The sequence below is a fragment of the Zalophus californianus genome, chromosome 1, assembly GCF_009762305.2.
Source record: "Zalophus californianus isolate mZalCal1 chromosome 1, mZalCal1.pri.v2, whole genome shotgun sequence".
In the NCBI taxonomy this organism is placed as follows: Eukaryota; Metazoa; Chordata; class Mammalia; order Carnivora; family Otariidae; genus Zalophus; species Zalophus californianus.
In genome coordinates, this window is record NC_045595.1 from 110,663,465 (window position 1) to 110,689,534 (window position 26,070).

The following is a 26,070-nucleotide window of genomic DNA, read 5'->3' on the forward strand; positions in this document are numbered from 1 at the left end:
GCCGCTCCCCGTGCTTGTACTTGCTCCCTCTCTCTTTCTCTCTCTCTCTCTGTCAAATAAAATCTTAAAAAAATAAAAAATAAATAAGCTTAAAATGCATAGTAAACATGAGAACTGTTATCTGGAGCTTGTATCTTTTTTTTTTTTTAAGGGGAAAGTGAGTATTTTATTTATTTGTACTGAATTTGTACAAATTACCTATAAACAAAACCTATAAACCAATCAGCCAAACTAGGACTATTATCATGATACATTAAAATACAAAACGTCTTTCTATAAATTCTAGAATAATGAACAAATTAACAGTTGTAGTAAAACATCACAAGGGACAGAGGAAATCAATGAAGCACATTATAGCTTAGCCCTTCACTGTTAACAACTGAGGTTATTAACATGAAAAGCCTCACAATCTCAGAAAATACAAACTATCCTTCATCACATGTCTTTGTATCTTCACTTCCTACTCTTGAGGTTAGATTCTAAAGATATCCACATTAGGATTGTATCTAGTTATCTATAGCCAGAAACACCTTTTATCATGTTGTCCATAGCAGTCAACGCTACTGAAACCTCTTTGACTCCAATCGTACCCCCTCAGTGGACACAATAAGAATAATGGGAAACAGAATATCGAGGCAGAGATCTATAGGACCCTAAAAGACAAAGCCTAGGAGAAGTAATACAGCCACCGCCCAAATTGAGATCAAATAATATACTCATCGTCACACATCTTCAGGCTGTATGTTCAGAGAGTAATTTGGGAACAAATCCGTTATTTGCTGGGTACTAAAATGCTTAGCAGATCGTTGTAGTACATTATGGCTTTCCCCAGAAGTTTCTAAGATGGACTCCAAAACACTGATGGAATTTTCCTGGAACTGGATCTGGGGCTGCAGGGATTCCTCTCCACAGTTCTGGAGCTGATTGTTCCAAGCTTGGGGGCACCAGGTCTGACTGGTCCAGGAATGGTTGCTCCAAGACTGGCTGTTCCAGGGCTGGTTGCCTCAGTTCGGGTTATTCCAGGTCTGGTTGCTCCATAGTGGAAGGTTTCCGGAAGTGTTCCTCAGGTATCCCTGGTGGTCGGAATAGAAGCCTGGGTATTCTGCGGTCGCTGTGGTGTTCTGAGTCACACTCTCACTCTCCTTTGGCCAGCGGTTTTTCTGCCACCTCTTACATTTTGTTCTCTGGTTCTGGAACCAGGTCTTCACCTGCTTATAGCTAAGGTTCAGAATGTTGGAAAGTTCTGAGGTATTTCTGTCTCTGAAATCGATCATTTAGGACATAGAGTTGGGTCTGAGAGAACGCGGTCCTGATCTTCTGTTTCTTGCCCTGGGCCGTATCTTCCTTCCTCACTATTCTCTCCTCTCCAGAAGTGGGTGGTAGTTTTACCCTGGGACTGGTGGAGGAGTCGGGGCTGTCCTGAACAAGCAGATCCATGGAGGAGGGAAGAGGAGAGACGGTCTCCGCGTGGGGTGTCTCAGCAGATGACATTTGCAGGGATGCATAATTTTCTTCAGGCCCATAAATCTCAGGCATTGGAGAAGAGTCCCTAGGACTGGCACCTTGGGGCCAGGCGGGCATGGGGGCAGAGTTGGATCTGCACTCATGTTGGTGAGTTGAGGGTAGACGGAAAAGAAAAAGAAAGAGCGAGATTGTGAGAAAGGCCCAGCTTATGGATCTAGGTGGAAGAACTGAGAGGAGTAGGAAGACCTCCAGATGTTAAGAGTCTGAGAAAGACACGATGAAGTGGGTCACCACTGCAATAGTAAGAGCCAACCAGCCCAATGGAGCCAAGGGTTAGAGCTTGTATCTTTAAGTCTGTAAGACAACTAATGTTTCTATAGCTCTTTACTGTTTACAAAGTGTTTACAAAGCACTTGCACATACATTTTCCTCTTTGAGTCTCAAACAACCGTGTGAGCTCATTAAGGCAATCTATGTTGTTCTTTAGAGGAAAAACAGAGGTTCCAAGTCAGAGAGACTTACTTAGGGTGGACTCAAATCTGGGGCTTCTAGTTCTATAAATCCCAAGGTATTTTTATTTCACCACTTTGTCTCCTAAAGGGCCTAGCAACAAACAGTTTTAGAAATTTGGAAAACTTAGGCCAAAACTGCTTAGAAGGTGTGTGACGGTTAATTTTCTGTGCCATCTGTGACAGGACCAGGCTGCTGTGCCCAGCTGCTCCGCTGCTTGGGCATATGATCCCAGAAGGGTATGTTGAGGTTATTTTAAGATACTATTTCTTCAGTGCTGTGGCAGGTGGGGTCAGAATGTGGGGCATAGACATGCACACTGGATAGAACTTGGCTGGTTTTGGATGATTCGAATAAGAGAGCACACTTGCTTATTTGCTCTTTTATTTTTATGAAATGCTTCTCTCTTGCATACATACACACAGAGATTTTATTGATGAGAAAGCTGGTACCTATGGGAAAGTGGGCTTCCTGATGTAAAACCCCACTATGAACTTTGTTTCCCCACTCACAAGACCTGAAGAGGCTTCCTTCTGCCCTGTTCATCTTTGGGCCTAGAAGAGCAAAGAACAGACGTTCCTTTTAGGCACTGCTGTCCTAAGAAAAGAGAAGGGAAGGGACCGGGCTACTCAGGCACAGTTACTCTTTCTAAACTCAGATGTCACTTTATCTCCCCTTGAGCAGAGTAAATAAGGCAGGGAGAAAAGCCAGGATGGTTACGTTAATGGAGCTCCCTTCACAGGGAAGGAGACGTCAGGAGTGGGAAGACATGCTCCATCCTACTGTAAATTAGTGACGATTACGTGACTTAATGTAGGTGAAACACTTAGGGTCTGGTCTAGAGTCAGTACTGGATTAATGGAAGCTCTTTTAACTAGAAATCCACAGACTCATTTCTGGTTCTAGCTCCTCCATTAACTGAGGGATTCAGGGCCAGAGACCACATCTCTCTTGCTCACTGCTGGATTCCCAGAACAGACATGGGTGCCTTGCAAAGCACCTGTAGTGATGACGATGATAACAACAATAATACTGTTTTTAAATAAAATAATTTTTCTCTCTGAATTTGCTTCCTCATAAAATGAGGAATTTGATCTTGACATTTAAATCTCTTCCTTGCTCTAATGATCTGATTCTATAATAAAGAATCTCAGCAAATCTGATACACCTCTGTGTTTTTTTTACGTTTAATGACAACAACAACAACAACAAAAAGATTTGCTGCTAGCATTCTCATTTAGTCTTCGTATTTTGAATTCCAATATTCACAAAAGGCAATTCACTATGTATAGTGAACGTATGTATAATTCTTTAATAATGTTAGGGTTAATTAATTTTTCTCTATCCTCCAAATATCCTGGTCAATTTTAGTAATAGTGCCAGCATTGTAATCCAATCCTTATAATTTTTTTTTAAAAACTTTCATTTTGGGTTGATGAACAGCTTCTCTCTATTAGTCAAGTGTCCACAGCTATGCTACTCTAAGTTTTTCTCGATTTAAAAGTTTAGGATTTTATGGAACAAATCCAGTGTTGCCAAGCGTTCAGATCATTGTTTTAGAAAATCTCTTCCTTGTCCACTGAGCCAAAAACAAAACCATTCTCCAGTTGTTACATATTAGAGATGAGAAAACAGGCTCACGTAGTAATATGACCAGGGCACAGAAACAGTAAATGGCTGAGCCTAGTTCTGAGCACTTTTTGTTTTTTTATATTTTAAAGATTTTATTTATTTGAGAGAGAGACAGACAGACAGAGACAGGGATAACAAGAGAGCACAAGCTGGGAGAAGAGGGAGAAGCAGGGTCCCCAAGATCAGGACCAAGCCAGAGGCAGCTGCTTAACCAAGTGAGCCACCTAGGTGTCCCTCCAAGCACTTTTGAAAGTGCCTTTGTATTTTATTAGTATCTTCTTAAGCAATTGGTACTTATTTGTATTTTATTAGTATCTTCTTAAGCAACTGGTACTTATGATCATGTGCTCCATCATCCACTGTGCAGCTAGAAAGCTAACGTGCTCTGGAAGAGGGCATGCACAGAACATAATTGAATTTAGCACTTTCTCGTTAAAAAGTCTAAAATTTCTTATTTACATTTGAAGGGATTAGCTAACAAAGGCAAATATCATAAATCTAGTGAACAGCCTCAAAAGGCACAATGGAAAATATCACACAGTAGGTGAGTGAATTCAGCAACTCTAAAAACAAAGTTTCTTCAAGACGACTCAGATCTTCTTTATGCACTGCTACTTCAGTTCGGAGTCTAAAAGACTATCTATCTACTTTGTGTCTGACTTATTTTCCTGTCAGGCAGGAACTGGAATTTGAACTTTGCTCTCCAAAAGCCAAAGGCCAACTAATTTAGAAGGAGACTCTCCAAAGTCAGTGATGGTTTCTCCTAGTTTCATTTGCTCTGTCTAAAGTGATGAAAGGATTTGATTCCCAGATAACTATGATCCTTATTGCTATTTTTACAAATCACATTAATTTCTATACTTAGTTCTGATCACTTGTGGCATTCCTGAGGCAAGTCTGGATTCATGCAACATTCCAGTCCTGAGTGCCTTTTCAAGTTTCCAACAGAACCCTGTGCTGGTGAGTGATGATACCTTTATTGTAGTAGCCCCAAGGTGTAGAAGTTGTTTCCTGTGGCCTAGACTCAGCCCTACCCCTCCACTTGTTGAAACATCTGCAAATACTTTTTTCATTTCAGAGGCATCTGACCACAGCTAGTCTCCCATCTGGATTGCTTCCTTTTTCCTGATTGCTCATGTAAGGCATCAATAATCTGGGAAGCACTGAGCAAGAGAGAAACCGGGAGGGCCTAGGGATTAGAATGGAGTTCTTCGAGGTTAGTTCTTACGGCTTTTCTTTCATACTCATTCATTAATTGACTCATTCAATCATCATGATTGATTGCATGGTACTAGCAATGCAAATATCAACATGTAGCAGTATCTGTCCTCAAGCAGAAAACAATCTATTACATGCAACATTTATTATCTCAGATAAGGAATTAACATTAATCAGTTTATAGTAGTAGACTATTTTTACTAGGTGTGTTTTGTGTGTAAAGTTCCACAATTGCTTTAATTCTTATCTTTGGTAGGTATAGGACTCACGGCATATTTTACTTAATCTCTTTGTTTCCCCACCTTGAAAACTGAAAAGCAATGCTCTCAATTTCAATAAAATTGAAAGCAATACTCTCTGAAGGCTTTTGTAAATAATAATCATTAATTAATTTAATAAATACCATAGGAATCTTTACTTGATAAGTAAAATGATAAATTGTGTAGTGCAAAGTAATCATATTTCTTCATGTTTCATTTGCTTTAGGCCTATATGTTAAGCCAAGCATCTAACTGCTTGACTACTATTAGAAAGAGACTATATTTTAGAAGGTGTTAATGCAGTTGGACCATTTCCATGCTCTTATACAATATTAATTCCAAGTTTTAAAAAATATATTTATATTATGCCCACATTTGCACATTTTAATGTTACATTCAAACTCTGATTTTATTATAATCAAATCATACAAAGAACTAATTAACTCCATCCTGGGAGTTATTGAGCAATGATTATACCTTTAAAGCAGCAAGAGATTTAAGGTGTATTCAGGGTGTGGCCCATCCACCCAGGATTTCAAAACGACATGGTTCTTCAGGTCCTGTTGGGGCTCATCTAATCTGCACGTCTCCCCTGCAGGAGTTTGGACTAATCAGGTCACTACATCCTGACACTGCAGTCTCTACCACTCATTGTTTGCAACATGATGTAATGTCAACAGACCACAGAGAAGTTAGCAACGGGAAAAGGAAAACACTTTAATACCCAAGGCCATCCCTAGGGTTCAGCAGGACATGGATCCTATATCAAATCACCTGATATCAAATCCTACAAATGAGCTCAGCCAAAAGGTTCAGCCATGTGGTCTGACTGTATCATGTTCTTCAGCTGCAATGCAATACTGAGGAAACCTGTTGTGAGCTGACAGTTCTTCCAGTTTGCTAAAACCGAAAAGGCAGTTTTGTTGCTCTATCACTGCTTCCTCTTTGCTGCAGAACATTTCACACGGCATCGTGCCTCAGCTAGTTTTTATTTATCTAGATATTATTTGAAATTGTGGAAGCAGATAGGGGTCACTGGTTCACTTCTTCAGCCTTGGCTTCTCCCCAACCCCAGTGTTCCCTGTCTTGCTACTCAGAGCAGTGCTATTCAATATAACATGAAAATACATGTCAAGGGCAGATGGCAGCTGGTTGCCCGAGAACTCTAAGAACAAAGAGAGCCATGGTGGCCCTACAGTGCTATGTTCAAATTAGAAAAAGACACCCCTTCCTCAGGTGGATGCAAAACACATGTCTTAGGGGGTGAAGGTAGATGTTGGAATTCAATGCCTACCCACCTCCTCAGCAAGGCACCATAGTAAACAGTCAACAAACTGCACACGTGTATGGTGTCCTGGCAAGAAGGGTATGTGTAGCCTTAAAATGATGGCAGAGCGCAGTAAGAAAGATAAGGGCCACTTGGATATGGAGCATGATGGAAAACAGCAGTATTGTTTGGTTTTGACTTTTCCTTTCCCTCTCTAGAGATCTATTCTAAAAGCTGCGACCCGGAACAGGTTTTACATTTACACAAAAATATATGTAATGTATTACCATTTCTGAGGTGATATGCACTTAAAGAGACCAAAATTATTTAAATATTACATAATCTACCAGTTTTGTCCGTTTACTGCTGAACCTCTAATACCTAGAACAATGCCTGACACAGAGTAGGTCCCTTAATATGTTGAGTAAATCCAAGACTTTTGGTCATTGAGCAATAGGAAATTAAGCCAAGGGGCGCCTGGGTGGCTCAGTTGGTTAAGCATCTGTCTTCAGCTCAAGTCACGATCTCAGAGTCCTGGGATCAAACCCCACATCAGGCTCTCTGCTCAGCGGGGAGCCTGCTTCTCCCTCTGCCCCCTATACTCCGTTTATGCTCCCTCTCTCTCTCTCAAATAAATAAAATCTTTAAAAAAAGGAAATTAAGCCAAGAAGATCTCTCATTTTCAGTATTTCACAGATCAAATTAGGAAGGGTCATCAAAAATTAGTTTTCTCCTAGGCACTTCATAGGCCAGAGGTCTCAGCTTTCATATAAAAAACCGTCACCACAAGTGCTACTCAATACTGATTATTTAGACCTTCCAACGCGCACATCGTATTTGTCGACTGACAGTGAAACATGTATGTCAAATATTTTACATAAGGACGCAGCCTCCCACTGTATTCCAGTGGGATACCGGATATTTGATAGGCTAAATACCAAAAAAAAAAAAAAAAAAAAAAAAAATGGTGGCACAGTTGTATTTAAACATTATTTTATACTTTTGTAATTTTATATATGGGCTGCCATAACAGCAGTATATTATTTGTAATAATTGAATATATCACCTTCCTCCGAAGATCTCAAAGCACCTTTTGTGAGTAAGGAATATTCCTCCCCACACCTCTGGTGAGGTAGGTATGCTGTAGGCATTATTTCCATCATACCAGGATCACACATGAGTCATAAGGCAGTGGTAGGGCTGCCATTACTCACTCATGACACTTTGGTTCACAGCTCTATCAGAGAGTACTGCTCACACGTTCATTCATTCATTCACTCATTCCTTCCTTCATTGAAAATACTTATTTGATGCAGCTTACTAAGTACTTAGGGTCAAGTCCCTACTTCCTTACTGAACTCACACTGTATAAGCATTACAATCTTAAAAGAAAAATCTCATAACAAATATTTAAAATTCAGAGCAGAGATTTTTCAGCACATTGTGATTAATCCTAATTGTTTCACAGTGACATACGTACCACTGACTCACTAAGGAAATGACCGAAATACAAAAAAATTAAAGATATACTTCTCCATGTTATGGCTGTTAATCACGTGTCTATAACATAAGGCTTTTAAAAAGAAAACGTTTGCCTGGTACAGCTAAATACTTGCGTTTTCTGTGTCTAATTAGAAGTTTCCGCCGTGTATTATAGTTGAGTTGGTACAAGATGTTCAAGACCATGAAAAGATGAATGTAATGGCTTCCTTGTGTCATGGTCTGAATTTTTTTTCAGTTCATTTGTCCTTTTAAGTAATCTTACTGTTTGTATCCTAACTGAATTCGCAATCGTTCCTCTTGCCAAACCATGCCTCCAGACTTGACTGTATAAATTTCATGCATGCATGTGCAAGCCGTGCCCGTTAAACGAAGTAATATAAACAAATTAAAGGCACATTTTAATGACCCTTGAGTTCCGTGTTACAGTGGTTTTTAGACAGTTACCTACTGGGCACAGTGTAAGACACTGATTCACAGAAGTAATTTTTAGTGTGCCAACCGGGTTTGCTCATAGGATCCAGTCCCCGAACTGTGCAAGTTGCATTTTGCACGGTTTTCTTCTCGGGCTCCCCACCCCCTTGAGAGTTGCGACGCTCCCCCGGCGACCGCCGGGAAGGGGCTGATTCACCCCCAGCTCCCTCTGCCGGAGCCTGCGCGCGGGGCGGCCGCAGCCACGGCCACCAGGGCAGAGCCGGCGCCGGGGCCCGGCAGCGGCTGCGTGACAGGCTGCACTCCCCAGCCCCGACGCTGTGGTAATTCAGACTGATCTCATCGCCTGTCGTCACGACGCGCGCTTCCTTGCTTGCACGCGGCATAGCGTGAGAGGCGCCGGGACAGCCGGCGCGCTCACCCCTGAGCCTTCGGGCAGACGCGCTCTGCGGGCCCCTTCGAGACCCGCGAGGCAGCAAGTCCCTGCTACTGGTTAGAACGTCACCATCCTGCCTTCAAAAAAATGGTGTCCGTACGTCAACAGATAACCTAACCTCCCAAGCGTTGGCCCTCGCCCTCTTCGGCCTCAGCGGGTCCTGCCGCTCACCGCCCCCTTACGCACAGCCACCACCCGCTCCGAGTTCGGCAGTAGGCGCCAGGTCGCCGGGGTCAATCGCCCGGCAACGCAGCTCGCCTCCCGCGCGCCCCGGGCGTCAGAGCGCGCCGGGTTCCCGGCAGTCCGGGCGCAGTGAGGGCCCCTTCCCGGGTCTCCCTGCCGGAGGCGGGCCCTCCGCAGCCCTTCTGCGCACGACGGGCAGGGCCTGAGACCCCCACGACGGAGAGGCCAGGCTTGGAAAGCGCCGAGCAGGCGCCGCGCCTGCTAAGGAAACCGAGAGGGGTCCGCGGGGCGAGACCGATTCCTCGCCGGCGTTCCTCTTCTCTTTCCCTCCGCCGCCCGTGGGGTTTGCTTTACAGCAGCGGAGATGGAAACTTTTTGACGTTAAGTTGAGGGCATCACCCTCTCGGCTAAAGTTGGCGGAGGGCGCGGTGTGTCAGGAGCTCGGCGGAATCCGAGATTCCTCGCCGAATTACTCGTTCGGGTCGGCACGCAAGGCGGGCTCCGTGCCCGCCAGGAAGCCCCAAGCGAGCACTGAAGCGCCGACAGCAGGCGGCGGGGGCGGGGCTGCCGCCGCCGCCGCCGCCGCCGCCGCCGGGATTGCGTGACGCGCCGGCCGGCGGCCGCACGCACTTCGTGCCGGTGGCGGCCCTCTGCAGCCTGGCCGGCCGCCGCCGCCGCGGGGCGGGAGGCGCAGGTGCTGCAGGGCGGCACCCGGTTTCCACTTTTACAACCCCAGCCGGGAGGGGAGTCACGCTATGTTTCTGGGAAAGGGAATGAGCTCACCAGGGAGGACACAGCATCTTCTTGTTATTAGAACGTGGGTAACATTCGGTAATAAAACCCGCTCACACAGGATGTATTAGACGAACTGAGAACCAGAGCTGCTTCATCTAAGCAATCATGCCGGGAAACTTTACAAAGAAAATTTTAAATTAAGAGGCAGGGCGCACAGGTGCGAATCGTGTGACGAGCTTACACGGAAAAGAACAGGGCAAGGACAGCGGCTTTGGAAGGCGGTTTTGTCCACTCTGCACAAAGATGAATAACAGAGTCTGAATTTTGTGCATGCTGTTACTCCTCCTCGAAGCGTTCTTTCCAGTGTTTTATTTCAAAATCAGAAGTACCTATTTCCCTGGCATACTGACTGGAGAGACTTCTTTTATGAGGCGACTCAAGAGTCCAAGCGCATTTAAAAAAGAAAAGGCTACAGGCACTATAAGAAGCCAGAATCTAAGTTCTTTGTCAAGATCTTGAGAAACGGTGTTTTTCGCTCAGATATCTATTTATGTAACTCATATGTTTGTAGATATTTAGATAAATTAAGTTTGGAGGGCAGAACAAAAATATTAACACCAAAATAGTTCAACACAAAAGCAATCCAGCGGACTAAAAGCTTTCAGCTTATTTGCTAGTTATTTATAAACTGATATAGTGGATCTTATTTCCCTCTTACTGTTACCTTAGACCTATGGTGCCTAGTGACACACGCATTGATTTTTGTTATACAAGTCACGTAATCATCAAAGAGGGGGATTCTCCTGGGTTAGGATACCTACTATAAACTCTTAGGAAACTTTTTCAAAATACACATATTTACCTCCCAACTTATCACATGTGTAAAGAGAGAGCAAGATTCACTGCTCAATTTTGAAAAGTTTTCCCAGCTAACTGATCCTCACTTAAGTGTATTTGGGGATGTTTATATTTGCCTGCCCAGCACTCTGTTTCCTCTGTGACTGAACTGCCCCTTTACTCTTCTAGGGATATATTTAGAAAGGGAAGTTCATCATGTGTGGCCTTGCCTACCCGATCCTCACAATTGGTCAGGAGGCATGTACCTGTTACCTCCTAGCTTCAGCGATGTGGTCAAAGGATTGCTGTATAACTTAAGGTGTGCCAAACAGTCATTTCCTGGCATTTTTCTAACTGGAGGTTGGGAACAGAGGCCTCCTCTTTTCCTCTTGGTGACAAATCTGGACTGTCAGCCACTGCTGCCCTTCCATGTGCAGAGGCTGTAAAAGAATGGAACCAACCTTCATTAAATGGTAAACTCAAAGGGCCAAGATGCCCCACGATTTTTATAGTTCAAGAATCCATATCTGAAGTTCTCAAAGCAGTCCTGTTTCCTGCTTTCTTGAAGCTTGGTTATTTAGCTCTTCTGTTGATTCTGTGAGGTGCTCTGTTATCCTAATAAAATATACATTTATAGAAATAAACAGAATGTATATTTAGAATGCTATTTGGAATAATTTTTTTGGATTTATAATATTATTTTTAACTTGCTTTTTTTCACAGAACAATCCTTTGGGACATTAATTACCAAAGAACGATATCATCATTTCTAAAAGATGCACAACCTTGATATCTGATATATCAATTTGTTTCACATTTTCATATTTCCAACTTTTAAACATTAAACAAGACTGTGATGAACACTAAATTTATGTACTAATAAGAAAGAACTTGCCCAGAAGCTTCTGGCAGCCTTCTCTTGGAGACTGTTTGATCAAAATTGGGTCATAGGCCCATTTCTTTTTTTTTTTCTCTTTTAATATTTATTTATTTTAGCGAGTGAGCGAGAGAAAGCAAGACAGAAAGCACAAGCCAGGGGAGGGGCAGAGAGAAAGTCTCCAGCTGACTCTCCATGGAGCCAGGAGCCTGACCTGGGGCCCTATCCCAGGACCCCTGAAATCAAGACCTGAGCTGAAATGAAGAGTCTGACGCCCAATAGACTGAGCCACCTGGGTGACCCAATAGGCCCATTTCTGATTTAAATCACTGGTAAAGGGGAAGGGGCTAGCAGAATTGACCTAATCTGAGCTGATTCCTGGAGTTGGGCTGATTTGCTTGCGTTTGGGGTAAGCGGGGAGGGGAGGGTCAGGAGGTCTGGATTCCTGAACAAAAGGAAGAAGGGGGCTCAGATGTCCACTACAATAGTTGTTTTGAACATTTCAAGGTGTTCACAATATATGTATTAATTTTTGACCCTAAAAGCAATGTTTAAGAGTGCTATTGCTCTATACCCTTGCAAACCAGGGCTACTATAATTTTTTTTATCTGTTTAATAGATCCAGTAACACTACTTGATATTTTTTTATCAATAATTCATAAAATATCATTAAGATGATCCACAACTCCTTATTTAATGGAATTAAATCATTCTATTAATAGAAATATAACAAAATGACAGGAAAATTGCTATAATTTGATTCCTATAAATTCCATAGCTACCTAAAATTATAGGTACAGAAACATGAACTTCATATCTACAAAGGTAGAATGAAATCACTTCTGCCAATCACTTATCAAAACACATGTTAGACCCTTAGATGCTTCATTAGAATCCTATGGAAATCTCAGAAATAAGCTCTAATTTCATTAAACAAGCAAATTCTACAAAAGCTGTTTTTTAAATATATAAGACAGTTATCAATTTTCAGTCTTTGAATTCATTAACATTTATTATAGGCTATATATTGGATGCTAAGAGTTTAAAGAACTAGCAGGGGCATATATTGGAGCATCAAATTCATTACAAGAGTTTTAAGTCAGTGCCATGAAAGTTTTATTCTTTTTGTTTTTAAATATGTTCATGGAAGTAAATGTATCCTGGGGATGTAATGTACAGCATATTGACTATAGTTAATAATACTGTATTGTATATTTGCAAAATTGCTAAGAAGGTCTTAAAAGCTCTCATCACAAGAAAGAAGTTTATAATTATGTGTGGTAATGGATGTTAACTAGACTTATTGTGATTATTTCAAGACATATACAAATATTGACTCATTATGTTGTGTACCTGGAACTAATATAATGTGATATGTCAATTATATCTCAATAAAAATAAATATATTCATGTAACAAATATTGAACTATATTTGGCACGTAGTACATTTTGAGTAAAGCTCTTATCAGTAGTGAATGGCCACAAGACAATATACTTACAATCACTAAAGTTTGCCTGACTTACTTTTAATATTTGTGAATAGACATTTATCACGTAAAGACTTGATGTCTCCTTGGAAACTTTGTTCAATAATTATATTCTGAGGGCTAAAAAGAATTCAGTATAGAATTTATTATTGCACAGATCACAACACATTTGAACTCCTAGAGAGAAATGCTATTTAAACATTGTGACCTTCATTTTATTAGGTACTCAAGTTTATACTGCACATAGGAGGGATTCAAAAATATGCAGAGCAAAAACCCACAAGTAGTATTTTGTGGCCAAAGCTACCTCTAGACCAGTTATTTGGAATTCAAACTATGCAAAGCAGCTTTACAAAGGAGTCTACAATTTTAAATGTTGATTAGCAGTTAAAAAAACAAAACAGTATTAGGAAAAAAATCTAATCTACATCTTGGTGAGAATAAAATGTGTTGGGGTAAGTGCAACAAAGCAAGTAGTCACTTGCAGCTGAACTCTCTTTTTTGAAAACTGGAAGCTGTATCAGAAAAGTTATGGAAAAAGTAAATCTAAGACAAAGTTAACTTTCCAGAATTCAATACTTTTTGAGTATTTACATATGTTACTAATCCACAGTAGGCTGATGCCTCCTGGGTACTGACTGGCTGGCAGAGTCAACTAACACAATACATGAGGGCCAGGTGCTTCTGCTTATACTTTTCTAGTCCAAGAACACTTCAGTGCTCACGTGTTGGGCCATGCCCTTGGCCACTTCCACCATTTGGGTAAAAGTAAACAATAAGTAGGATCTGACTGAGTTATGTTTGGAAGGGTTCTCAATAAATGAGAATTGTGTATGAAGTGCCTGGCAAACAGAAAGCGCCCAATAAATGTTAGATTTTAAAAAATTCTGCAATTGCATTGGATAGAACCCAGAAATAGCAGTGAGAGCCGTGGTTGCTTCCAACCTGGGAGGCCTGTCTACAACCATTTTATTCAAACTTTTGCAGGAATATATGGTACTGTGTTCTGGTTCACAGGATAAAAATAAAATTAGGCTAACTATAATTTTGCCATGCTCCTTTGGTACAGTTCTGAACTCACTTTGAAATTAGCAATCTTGGGGAGACTTCCTGATATTTTTATCAGACTTGCCGACAAAGTACCTATTCTTCCACATGCTTTTCACGGGGGGGCGTGAAAAGGAGGAAATAATATTACTCACCGAAATGAATGGGATGAATGACAGTGCCCTGCTGGATCAGTATCTTAGGTAAATTCATAATAGAAACAAAAGCACAGACACTGTGTTCTCATAAATATTACTACTACAAGACAAAGGTCTGCAGACATTGTGGAAAGCCCTCATTTAGTCACTTTACAAAGACTCTTCTCCCAAAACTAGGGACTATATTTTTTTCTTCCAGGGGTCATTGACCTACAGGGGAAAACAAATAACAAAGGGTCTCACAGGAGGTGAAAAGGAACTTAATTATCACTGGATTACTTTATAAAGTCACAGTAAAAAGTGAAACTTAGCTGATTTAAAATTTAAGAACAGAATAACACAAAACCTTATTCAGTATGTCCAATGATAGGAACATTTTAAATTCTACTTCAGTTCTAGTATGGCCAATAATGGGGAAAAGAAAAGTAGTGGAAAAACAAAAAAGACAAGGAAAGAAACTCAGAGGGAGGGAGAGAGGGAGAGATTGAGATCAACAGAGAGTCAAGAATAAACACACAAGACACTGGGGAGAGGCTTATTGGATTACTTTTTGAAAAAGTAACACCCTGGATGCCTGGGTGGCTCAGTTGGTTAAGTGTCTGCATTTGGCTTAAGTCATGATTCCAGGGTCCTGGGATTGAGCCCCATATCAGGCTCCCTGCTCAGCAGAGAGCCTGCTTCTCCTTCTCCCTCTGCTGCTCCCCTCGCTTGTATGCTCTGGCACTCTCTCTGTCAAATAAATAAAATCTTTAAAAAAAAAAATAACACCCTGTCAAAACTCTTCATCTCTGCTGAGGTCTTCAGGAATAACACCTTTCATTGCTTTTTACCAAAGCTATTCTTCACAATTTATTAACTCTCTTTGTCCTTGAAATTCTTACTGGGCCTACCACTCCCTGGTCAGGAGAACTTTCTCTGATGATAATGTTCTGGATATGGGCTGTCTGATGCTGTGGCAACATGTGACTACCGAGCACTTGTACTGTGGCTAGTGCAATAAAGGAATGGAATTTTTTTATTTCATTTTAACTAAATAGTCACACGCTATCATGGCTATCTTATTGGACAGTGCAGGTCTAAGGTACATTTACTGTGTGGACATTTATGGTGGGAGGAAAAATGGTCTCGAGGCCACATAGACATGACTAAGGACAGATGAAATTAAATCACAGAATGAATTTCAGCCTTTTAGCTGTATCTTCTCCCAACCTTAAAGTGTTTCCTTTTCTTATCCTATACACGAACTACTCAATAAATAGTATTGCTGATAATCATACTACTAGCTAAACTAGCCTCAGAAGAGTCATCTTGCTTTACGTGTGCAATTTCTGTTCCAGATAAAGCACTCAGTGGACCTAGATGAACTGCCATTTTTGTGCCCCAAGTCTAAACCCCATTATTGAGAAGAGTCCTACCTTCATTGTCCCTCAAAGAAACAGGCCGAACATGAATAGCTGTTGAGAGTTCTTTGCACTTCTCATAAGCATGCCGTACCTGACCACTTTGTCGGCTGTCCTCTATCCCCCTTAATCCTTTCTTCAGTCCTCTTATTGCTTATCTTTCCCAGATGAAGAAAAATGCTCTTTGAGGGGGTGAAAACTCAAAGTCGTTGGTAGGCTTTGGGGCAAAACTATCAGCCAGGTTAAGTGTACAGGGTAGATCTATCTCTAAGACTTTGGGGAACAAGGCTTTTAGGAGTGTTCAGTACTTCATGCTGTCATTCTTATTAATAAACAGCTCTCATCAGTAGTTTGACTATTGTTTCAGCACTGCTCTGCATCGTTTGATCACCTCTAAATCTACAGGTTTTAGTTTTCTCTGTATTTATTCAACCTTACTTCATTTGATAGTAATGTCTCTTTCTCTGCTAGTGAGCCACAGATTATTTTTCTTGTAAGAGCTGCATTTTTGACCTCATATAATCCTCAAAAAGGAGAGATGGGGGGGCGCCTGGGTGGTTTAGTCGTTAGGCCTCTGCCTTCGGCTCAGGTCATGATCCCGGGGTCCCGGAGTCAAGCCCCACATCCGGGCTCCCTGCCCCGCGTCTCCCTATCAAATACATAAATAAAATCTTAAAAAAAGAGGAGAGATCGGGACTATTGAGACACTTGCAAAATCACACCAATAGCTGCCCCTACCTGGGTTAGTCACAGAATCACCCCATTCCGGTAGGCAGTGGTTGTCTCTTAGTAGTAGGTCATTAACAAATACTTGCTTTATGAAGGTAGGAAAGTAAGTCATGTGTAAAGGTGTGCAGCCTCCTATAAATAACTTGTGTACCAGGGGTTCTCAAGATACCCAATGAACAAGCCCTTACATCCCGACTATTTTGGGGCTAGGATGAAAATTCTAACACCTTCCCAATTGCCCTCGCTGCAATGCCAATGACCAGGGCTTCCCTTTACACTCTTTACAGGTTTCTCTCCTCTTAGCGCTCAATAACTATAATTGCCCGCTGCTGTGTCCGCCATGCGGGCTCTAGAGCCAGGGATCAGAGGTATAGGGGCTTGGGCCTCCACTGCAGGCTGAGTCTCTCTCCAACCCACCTAGATGCTAGGGGCATTTCTCTCCTCAGCGGCTTCTACCACGACTCCAGCCCGCCCTCCCCCGCCCTGCCCTTCGCGCCCCTTCCTTCCCTCTCACAGCACTCTACAGACAAGCCCTCCCCTCCCAACCCCATCGTGAGCTTTCCCGCTTCCGCCCGGCGCGTGGGGCCCGGAGCGTGGCAAGGGAGCCCCGCTCTGCGCTGGCGAACGGCGTGGGCCGTGACGTCACTGCGCCCTGACGTCGGGCCGACATGTAGCATGGTCTCCCGGGAGACCGGGAAAGCCGTTCGCACTGGGAGTCGAGGTCTAGGTGAGACAACGAAATGACTTCCTTGAGCCCCCCGGCCTACCCAGTCCCCCGGGACGCAGTTCCGGAGCGGAGGCGTGCTGGCATCGTGGGGAGAGGGCCGGAGAGCTGAGCCGCGGCGAGGGAATGTGGCCCCGAGCGTCTCCTCCGCCCCCCTTTGCGGCCGCCGCACAGCTTCCGCTAGCCAGCTCGGCCCCGGCGTCCTCTACTCTCCCTGAGAACGCAGCTCAGCCTCCGTCCCGCACCCTCCTCCCTCTTCCCGCCACTTTAGGTCCCGAGGGAACGGGGTTAGAAAGGGACGGGTTTCAAAACCCTTCCAGCAGTTTTGGCTGGCCTTGCAGTTGGTTTCTATTTGGAAAATGCCGCCGCTTCAGGAATGTCTTAGAACAAGAACTCCGTTTCACCTGACCCTGACCCGCTCATTTGCGGGTGGTTCACACTACGGGAAGGGTGTGTTTACGGAAGGGTCTGAAAGCCGAACGTGAGTTAATGGCCCAACGTGACACTGCTGTGTGAGGAAGGGAATCGGAAGTGAACAATCCAGACGTTTCTGTGTTTTCGACGTCTTCTTCGTGATCCTGCTAAGAGAGCAGGTTCACAAATACTTAGTAGCTGCTGTCAGTTTCACCGCACCTCTTGCTCAAGGGCAGTCTACGTGTATGTAATGTGAAAGAATAAAAGAAATTGATTTGATAAAACATGCAAAATAATGTAAGAGTGAAGTAACAATTTTAAAAAATTGCCGTGTTGCCAAAGAGGAAAGAGACCTTACCCCCTCCCTTTCTTGAGAAACTGTATTTGTGAATGTTTCCTCTGTTCCTTTAATACCTATGCAAATCTTTTTAAAGACCCAGAATGTTTTTGAGGGCGTGAGAGCCATTTCTTTAAAATGTAAACATCAAGGAAGCTATCTCCCTGTCACCTTGGGAATTTCGCCTAGGCTCCTTACTTTAGTACCAAGGGCTCTGTCAGAGAGATTTGTATTCCTTAGCACAGTCGCAATTAGCGCAGATAGCTACTTCAATTACTAGGTGAACTGAAAACGAACTATGAAATTGTGTAACAGACTGTATTGAGGACGAGTTACCATTTCTCTTGAGAAGATGTATGTAATGGATTGTATCTACATAGCTGTATAAAAAAAGTGGGATTTCTGTCTTTGTAGTCTCATTAGCAGATTGGCTCTGATGCGCATCAGTCTAGTTAAATGATTATTCAGTAATGAGACTGTTTTCTTTCTGCATTGTGGAGAGATTTTCTGGGTTGGCAGTATTTAATTTTTAATTTTTCTTCAATAATTAGAACCTGCCAAATTTCCCTACTTGCTATAATAATGACACAAAGTTGGAATAGCTTTAGAGATAAAGAAAATAATAAACAAAAACTGTTCCACTGGTCCCTTGTTTATACTGTCACTAGATCCATGCTCTCAAATAATTTTATGGGTGGAATTTAAAAAGATTTAGTTGGTAATTTTGGGAAAAATTCTACTCCCACCAGAGTTTAATTAAGATGATGCCATCTTATTTTACTGATGGTGAGTCCATTGTAAAATGACAGAAGAGAGAATAATGAGCCTCCTGTGAATAATGAGCTCTTGCCACATCAGAGACAGTTCGCCAAACATCAGATTATCATGTACTTGGCTATGTGGGCCTATGTTAGCTATGTCAGTTAACTTTACCACACACACACATTATCTTTATATGGGAAGACAGCTCATTATTTGTTTTAAACAGCATCTCATTAAAACAGCATGCTTTGTGGAATTTTCTTTCCACCAATGGTTGCACTATTAAAAAAAAAATACTGCCACTACAGAAATTTTTGTCGACAATTTCCCTAACACCTTGTTGTGGCCGAGGTTGCTGTCTCAGAGTACTACGCCTCCAGTCTATCTTTGTGTCAAAACCCTTCTCTGATCAAAAGCAAACAGCGTCTGGAAGCCTTCCCTAGTTTCCCATTCCCACCAGAAAGATAAGACGTTTTTCCTTCCTGAACTCCTAGGTTGTTCCTTGTCTACTACTGGCCCTCAGATTTTCTTCCTTCCTATAGAATTGTGCCTGTATCATCTTACTGTGCTGCCCTCTTTCTACTCCTCACTCCTTAGATGTATATATAAACATTTCTCAGGAAACTGTATTTTCTCCATATTTGGGAAAGATTAAAAAAAACGCCAAAAGTACTGTCTCCATTCATCTTGGGTAGTTACATGAAAGTAGTGATAGAATTTTATGTTGAGTTGTTTTATTAGAAAATGAAAATCTATTAAAGTAAAATATCTGCATAAAGTTATGTAAATGTTCATCTTAAGTAAAATGAACACTTCTCATGCTTTGATGACTCTTCAGGGCCTGCATATGATACTTAATTTGATAACTGTTTTTTTCATACTTCATCCTCTAAACCAGCATTCATGTCACAATTGTTTTTCTTATCTGCTGAACTATATAACTTATCTGCTGAACTAAATACTATATTTAGATACTTTTAAGTTTTTGGACCCCCACCTTTTTTTTAAGAAAACAGAAATAGTCCTGTTAAAATTTTAAGTGACACTTATTCTGTATTTGCAAAACAAATCATTAGTAGTAAACTACCACAGAAATTACAATTAGACTTTAAAGTTCTAAAGAAAATGTTTCTAACTCGGTTGTCTGTTATCTTTCCTATTCTATTGGCCTAATAGCTAACTGAGAAAAGCCCAGTTGGTTGTACCTTTTAACATTGAGTTGATGAAATAACCGTTATCACCATTCATCTTTGAGTACTCCCAAGAATTTATATCTTTTAATTTGAATTTTACTCACATTATTTCAATTCTGACTATTGCTATAAATGTTTTTATATTATTTTACTTCAGAACTCATATTTTGGGAAATTATGGATCGTCACATCCCCATGCATGAATTACCTGAAGAAATCCAAAAGGTATGATATTGTATTGTGTTATTACAGCATAACATTAAGAGCCTTTTAAGGTAGATATAAAACCTGGGGGAATGATTTCAGAGGTTTTACATTTATTTTGGTCAGGGCATCTGCAATGAATTGATGGAGTGGTAAGGGGAATAACCATAATGGCCAGATTGTAGAATTCAATTCAGTGCAAAGAATGTTTAACCTATGAAGGAAGACATCTTTAATTCCAGCACAGTATTTGACGAGGTATTTGTGGAGCTTTTGTGAAAAGAGGGACTCAGGAGTGTCCAAATACTATATTTAAATATTTTTCTAGCAGCTTTTCAGGAGAAAAAATCTTGTTGTAAAAAATGGAAATACATGGGCCTGTTTAAAATTTTAAGTGAATCTTATTCTGTATTTGCAAAATGGATAATTAGTAGTAAGCTATTATAGAAACTACAATTAGTTTGTAAGTTTATGTGATGCTAAATGTTGGTGTCTCTCTCCATATAAAGGTCTATTTCAGTTTCACCTTAATTTTTGCCACTTATGTACCAAGCACTGTTTTAAACCCTTTCATATGTATCAACTCATTGAATCTGGTTAACAATCAATTTTTCTTTACAGTTTCTATCCTGCTCTCCTCCCTGTGAGTTCATAGCTATCCTCAGGCAGAAGCATTTATCCTATATTTAGTTTGGCAATGCATACATTGTTAACAGTTTAATTTTTAAAATATCTCTTTGAAACTGATTGACAAATTGTGTATTGAAACCTCAGACATTAGCTATCATTAATCATTGAGATTTTTCGGTAAATCTACAGTCAGCTCTTAATTAACCACCAGTCCGTTACTTTTTAATTAAAAATTTCAGTCATTCCTCGGATATGCTTTTATCCTTTGTGCACATTGCTTTGGGCTGCCTGTTAGCATTAATCATTCCATTGATTTAACTTGATGCTTAATGTTACTGCATGTCTTTCAGATTTATGTAAAATGCAACCTAGCAGGAACTGGAAGGGAAAAGAGCAGAAAAAGACCTTCTAAACCATTGCATTTAATTTGCTTCACCTTTTAAGTTATATGTAAGAGATATTAAGCACAGAGAGTTTAGCTATGCTATATTTATCTGAGAAATGGTGCTTATATGTATTTGAAGACATGGTATATTCTTCCTCTCTCACTCAGCTGAGTTCTTTCCATGTACTAGGCTGGTATGGTAGAGATTAAGAGAAACAGAACAAAACAGTCTGAAAGAAACAATACCTATACTGCAGATCCTAAGGAAGAGGATGTATAATGACATGAAAAAATAACTCTAGAAGACAGTTAATGATTTAAATGTCATATAAGGTAGTATCTTCTTTGAGAGTGGAGAGGTGGGGGGTGGGAGGAATCCCTGATATTGGGATGGTCAGCGGGGGAGCTTTAGGTGGGCGAAAGCCCTTGAAGGCTGTGTATTTCTGTAGACAGATGGGAATAGGCATCCTAGGCCAAGGTAACAGAAGCTTACTGGTGAGAAAAAGCTGGCCAAGTTAGAGAATGTTTAACAATGTAAATTTTTTGAATATGTGAAAGAGTATGTATTTATTTTAATGATACTGTTCTCAAAGTTGCAGAATGCTTTCTTCTCATGTTTAAGGTACTATATAAGTAAATTGTTTAAAAATGGTAAAACCAATCCTTTCATAAATCTACAGATATATTCTTAAGGCAGGAATGGCAGGCAGCTGTCCATACAGTGCAGAGAAGGGACATCAGGAGAAACTCAGCTGCCTAAAGCCCTGGACAATTATGCCAATTGTAGCCCTTGTCCTGTTGAATGTTTAGAATGTAAAGTGCAGCTCTGCACTTTTTCAGACCTAAGTTAGATACATTTATACCACAAATATTTATCAAGTGCCTATTATGTGCTAGACACTGTTCTGGATACTTGATTATAACACAATGAAAATGTCTACATGTAGCCACAGCCTATTAAGCACAGTCTAAGTCAGTTATTTGTTTTCCACAACTTCTTACTTACCTTTGATTCATCTAGATTGTCCATAATGCAACTTGTTAAATTGCTCACTGATCAGGCAGTATATCTATTTAGTCAGCTTGCATACATCATTTCGTAAAGAACCATGTTAAATAGATAAATAGCTTATAATGGTAAGAATACTTCAGATTAGAACTGTTTCATTATTTTTTTCAGTTTCTTATATTAAGTTTTTATTTTAATTCCAGTACAGTTAACATACAAGTGTTATATTAGTTATAGGTATGCATTTTAGTGATTCAACAATTCTAGAACCATTTCATTATTAATATGAAGAAAAATCATTTATTCCACAATGGCTTTGAAATTGTGCTCATTTCTTTATTAGATAAACAAGTACGGGAGGTTTGTGGATCAGTATGTGGTGACAGGTTTTTCAAAGGTTTTTTTTTTTTTTTTTAATTCTTCTGTTAACCTTTTGTGTTAGTTTTTATGCTGGCTCTTTTTCCTAGAGAAGCACCTGCTGGTTTTCCTTTTTTTTTTTTTTTTCCCCTGTGTGTAGGCAAGGAAGGTTAGTGTAGAAATCAGGAAAGAAAAGGTGAACTTTCCTATTTATTTCTTTCTGTACTTTTGCTGTATGATCTGGAAATAGATGGTCAATAAATCCCATGAAAGATACATGATAATGTGAAAATGTACTATACTGTACTATTAATAGCAAAATAGGTAGTAATTGAAAGAGTTGCAAGAAAAAGTAAGGGTGGTGGGGACAGGTGTGAAGAAGAAATGCTGATGACAAGCAGCACAGTTAGAGAATCCATTTCCTGATTAGAAGCCTACAATTGTTAAATTAACTCCCCCGATCTCATCTTCTTAGGAAATCTTAGAGAAGAAAAAATAAAATACTCTTTTTGACTCCCATTCCTAACTCTTTTTGCTTTTTATCACAGTTTCTGACTAAGCATAAAACACACCTCAGACATCCATATCCCTAAGTGGCAGAAAATGTAAAACAGGCCCATGGGCTGGGCAGCAGGACCACACTTGTCCACTTTGTCTGCTGCTAGACTATAGTTCACTTGTGAATGTTCTTAGACCATATCTCTAAGTCTACTCTCTCTAGACTGAGCTAACCCCCACCGGTCTCTGACTTCCAATATCCAACAGCTTTGCTAGAATTTTCATCCAGCATTCTGAAAGCAGAATGCACTTGGTCTAAGTTTAGAATTGCCACAATTTAAAACTAAAACAATACTTATAGATCAGCAAAGTAATAATTCTTTATTTATTCCCCTTCTGAATGTCAACTGATGTTAGAGACAGGTGGACTTTTTTTTTTTTTTTTAGAAAAAGAAGCAACGAACAACTTTCCTTTGGCTGTTTTTGTTAGGGGACATATGCAGAAGTCAAAATAACTCCAGCAAACTAATGGAAAAATTAGTTCTTTTGCAAAAGTAAAACTGATCTCTTGTTTTTTAAAACGGTGACAAAATGAACACTTGTAATAGAATTTTAGCTTCAAAAGATATTTATTACCACAGAACATGAAGTAAAATAAAGAGACCAGAGTTGTTTATTTTATAAAACAGAAGTGATGGTGCAAGGGCTGGAGAGCACACTGTTCTTTCTGGGATAACAATCCCTTTCTCTAGCAGTAACAGCTCATTTTGTCCTGTTTCAGTAAAGTAATTTTAGTACTTTGGAACTTTGAAATTTATTCAGAATAACAGTTTTATGTTTCCAAGCACAGATTGTCATTGCCAGAAAAAATAAACGTAATTTTCCAGGTCATTTTGGGCCACTGTGGCTAGGGTCAGATTTTGTGTTGAGTTAAAGTAGAGGAAAAAGAAAGAGAATATAGTCATAGAAATATTAGCACTAGCATCCTGAAAAAGTGATATTTGTATGTGGGTGTGAGTACGTGTGTTGTGATTTTAAGCAATTGTAGTTTTAAAACTTAATGACAAAAGAAATAGGAAGCAATGTAATTTTTGGAGAGACTATTCAGTTAATCTTGTAATCCAAGATAGTTCATTAGGAAAAACAGTTTTTTTACTATGAATCTTGAAAAATCTGCAAAATACTTTTTTTTCTTTTTTTTAAGTCCAAAATACTTTTGTTGGCTGGCTGCAGAGGGTCATAGTGTCTAAGGTGAGGTTTCCCAGTGGAAAAATAGGTATTGGAGGAAATACACTTTGGAAGTGTATTTATATAAACACGAGTGTGTCATGTATAATTTATGTGTGAAGCCAACATTTCTTAAAATTGCTCAATAAAATTTCTTTATGGGTTAATCTCTGTGTTTCAGTCCCAGATTGATTTATTTTTACTTTTACGGTTTTAAAAGTAAGATTCTTATTTTGAGATCACTGTAGATTCACATGTAGTTGCAAGAAATGAAACTAAGAGATGCCAGCTTCTTCTTCCCCAGCTTCCCCTTCTTTCCCCAGTTTCCCCCAGTGGTAATATCTGGCAAAACTGTGCTGCAGTCTCATAACCAGGATATTGACATCGATACAGTCAGGATGTAGAACAGTTCTGTCACAACAAGGGGTCCTTGTGTTGCCCTTTTATAACCACCCTCACCTCAACTACCTCTTCACACACCTCCACTACCCCACCTCCCACCCCTAATTCATGACCCCTTGGAACCATCAATATCCAATAATTATGTCATTTCAAGAGTGTTATCTAAATGGAATCAAGCAGTATGTAACCTTTTAGGATTAGTTTTTTCACTCATTGTAATTCTCTGGAGCTTTATTCAGGTTGTTGCATGTATCAGTAGTTTATTCCTTTCTGTTGCTGAGAAGTGTTCCAGGGTATGAAGGTACTACAGTTTAACCTGTTGAAGGACATCTGGATTTTTTCCAGTTTTTGACTATTATGTATAAAGCTGTAAATATTCATGTATATGTTTTTATGTGAACATATGTTTTCATTTTCCTGAGATAAATGCCCAAGAGTGCAATTGCTAGGTTGTACAGTAGTTGCACTGCATGTTTAGTTTTTTGACACTGTCAAACTTTTCCAGAGGTCTGTCCCATTTTACATTCTCAACAGCAGTGTATGAGTGAGCCACCTTTTCTGCATCTTTACCAGACTTTGATGTCATTAGTGTTTATGTTAGCTTTTCTGATAGATCTATAGTGATATCTCATTGTGGTTTTAACTTGCATTTTTCTAATGGCTAATGATGAATATCTTTTCATGTGCTTATTTGGCATCTATATATCTTCTTAGGTGAAGTCTCTCTTCCTGTCTTTTGACCATGTGTTTTCTAATTGGATTTTCTTAAACTGTTGAGTTTTGAGAGTTCTTGTGTAATCTAGATAACAGTCCTTTGTCAGATATGTGATTTGTAAATATTTTTTTCCCAGTCTATAGCTTGTCTTTTTATCCTCTTCATATGGTCTTTTGCAGAACAAAAGTTTCAGATTTTGATGAAATCCAGCTTACCAGTTTTTCCATTTATGGATTATGCTTTTGGTATCAAGTATAAGAATTCCTTGCCTAGAAAATCCTGAAAATTTTCTCCTAGGTTTTTTTCCTTCTAAAATAATATTTTTATGTTTTACATTTAGGTCCATAATCATTTTGAATTAATTTTTGTATTGGGTATGAGTTTAGTATAACTTCTTTCCTCCTTCCCTCCCTCCCTCCCTCCCTCCCTCCCTCCCTCCCTCCCTCCTTTCCTCCCTCCCTCCCTCCCTCCCTCCCTCCCTCCTTCCCTCCCTCCTTCCCTCCTTCCCTTCCTTTTAACCTATGAGTATCTGATTGTTCCATCACCATTTGTTGAAAAGGCTGTCTTTCCTTCACTGAGTTGCTTTTCGACCATTGCAAAAAATCAGTTTGATATATTTATGCAGATCTATTTCTGGGTTTGCTATTCTATTCCATTGATCTATGTGTCTGTCCCTCTGTTAATACCACACAGTCTTGATTACTGTAGCAATATAGTATGTCTTGAAATCAGGTAAAATGATTCTTTCCACTTTATTTTTTCAAAATTGTTTTAGCTCTTCTAGTTCCTTTGCCTTTCCATATAAATTTGAGAACAATCCTGTCTATATCTTTAAAAACATTTTGCTGAAATTTTGATAAGAATTACATTAAGCTTATATATATATAAATTTCGGGACAATTGCTATTTTTAATATTTTGAGTCTTCAGTATGTTTTTCTGTATATTTGGATCTTTTATTTTTTCTTCAGTGTTTTTATAGTTTTTAGCATATAAATACTGTACGTTTTGTTAGATTTATGCCTAAGTATTTCGTTTTTTT

General features: G+C 40.1%; 2 protein-coding genes and 1 pseudogene across 2 annotated transcripts in view; 1 reads left to right on the top strand and 2 right to left on the bottom strand.

Annotated features, from left to right (window-relative positions):
* Positions 1-234: 234 nt before the first annotated feature.
* On the bottom strand, positions 235-1,607 carry LOC113918581 (annotated as a pseudogene).
* A 6,393-nt stretch (positions 1,608-8,000) lies between these two features.
* LOC113918519 lies at positions 8,001-9,426 on the bottom strand. Its single transcript, XM_027587022.2, has one exon. It carries the CDS (start codon positions 8,667-8,669, stop codon positions 8,295-8,297), a length of 375 nt encoding a protein of 124 aa, XP_027442823.1. The 5' UTR covers positions 8,670-9,426; the 3' UTR covers positions 8,001-8,294.
* Positions 9,427-16,834: 7,408 nt separating this feature from the next.
* The window catches only part of LEKR1 (leucine, glutamate and lysine rich 1), a 187,259-nt gene continuing 178,023 nt past the window's right edge, over positions 16,835-26,070 (top strand). Inside the window, exons 1-2 of the mRNA XM_027587434.2 lie at positions 16,835-16,899; positions 19,760-19,827. Coding sequence (XP_027443235.1) covers positions 16,848-16,899; positions 19,760-19,827 — 120 coding nt within the window. The 5' untranslated portion in view covers positions 16,835-16,847. The remainder of the gene's footprint in view (positions 16,900-19,759; positions 19,828-26,070) is intronic.

What these genes read in the sequence shown, in the direction of transcription:
- LOC113918519 (XM_027587022.2), bottom strand. Translation starts at nt 8,669, where the DNA reads ATGCCGCGTGCAAGCAAGGAAGCGCGCGTCGTGACGACAGGCGATGAG.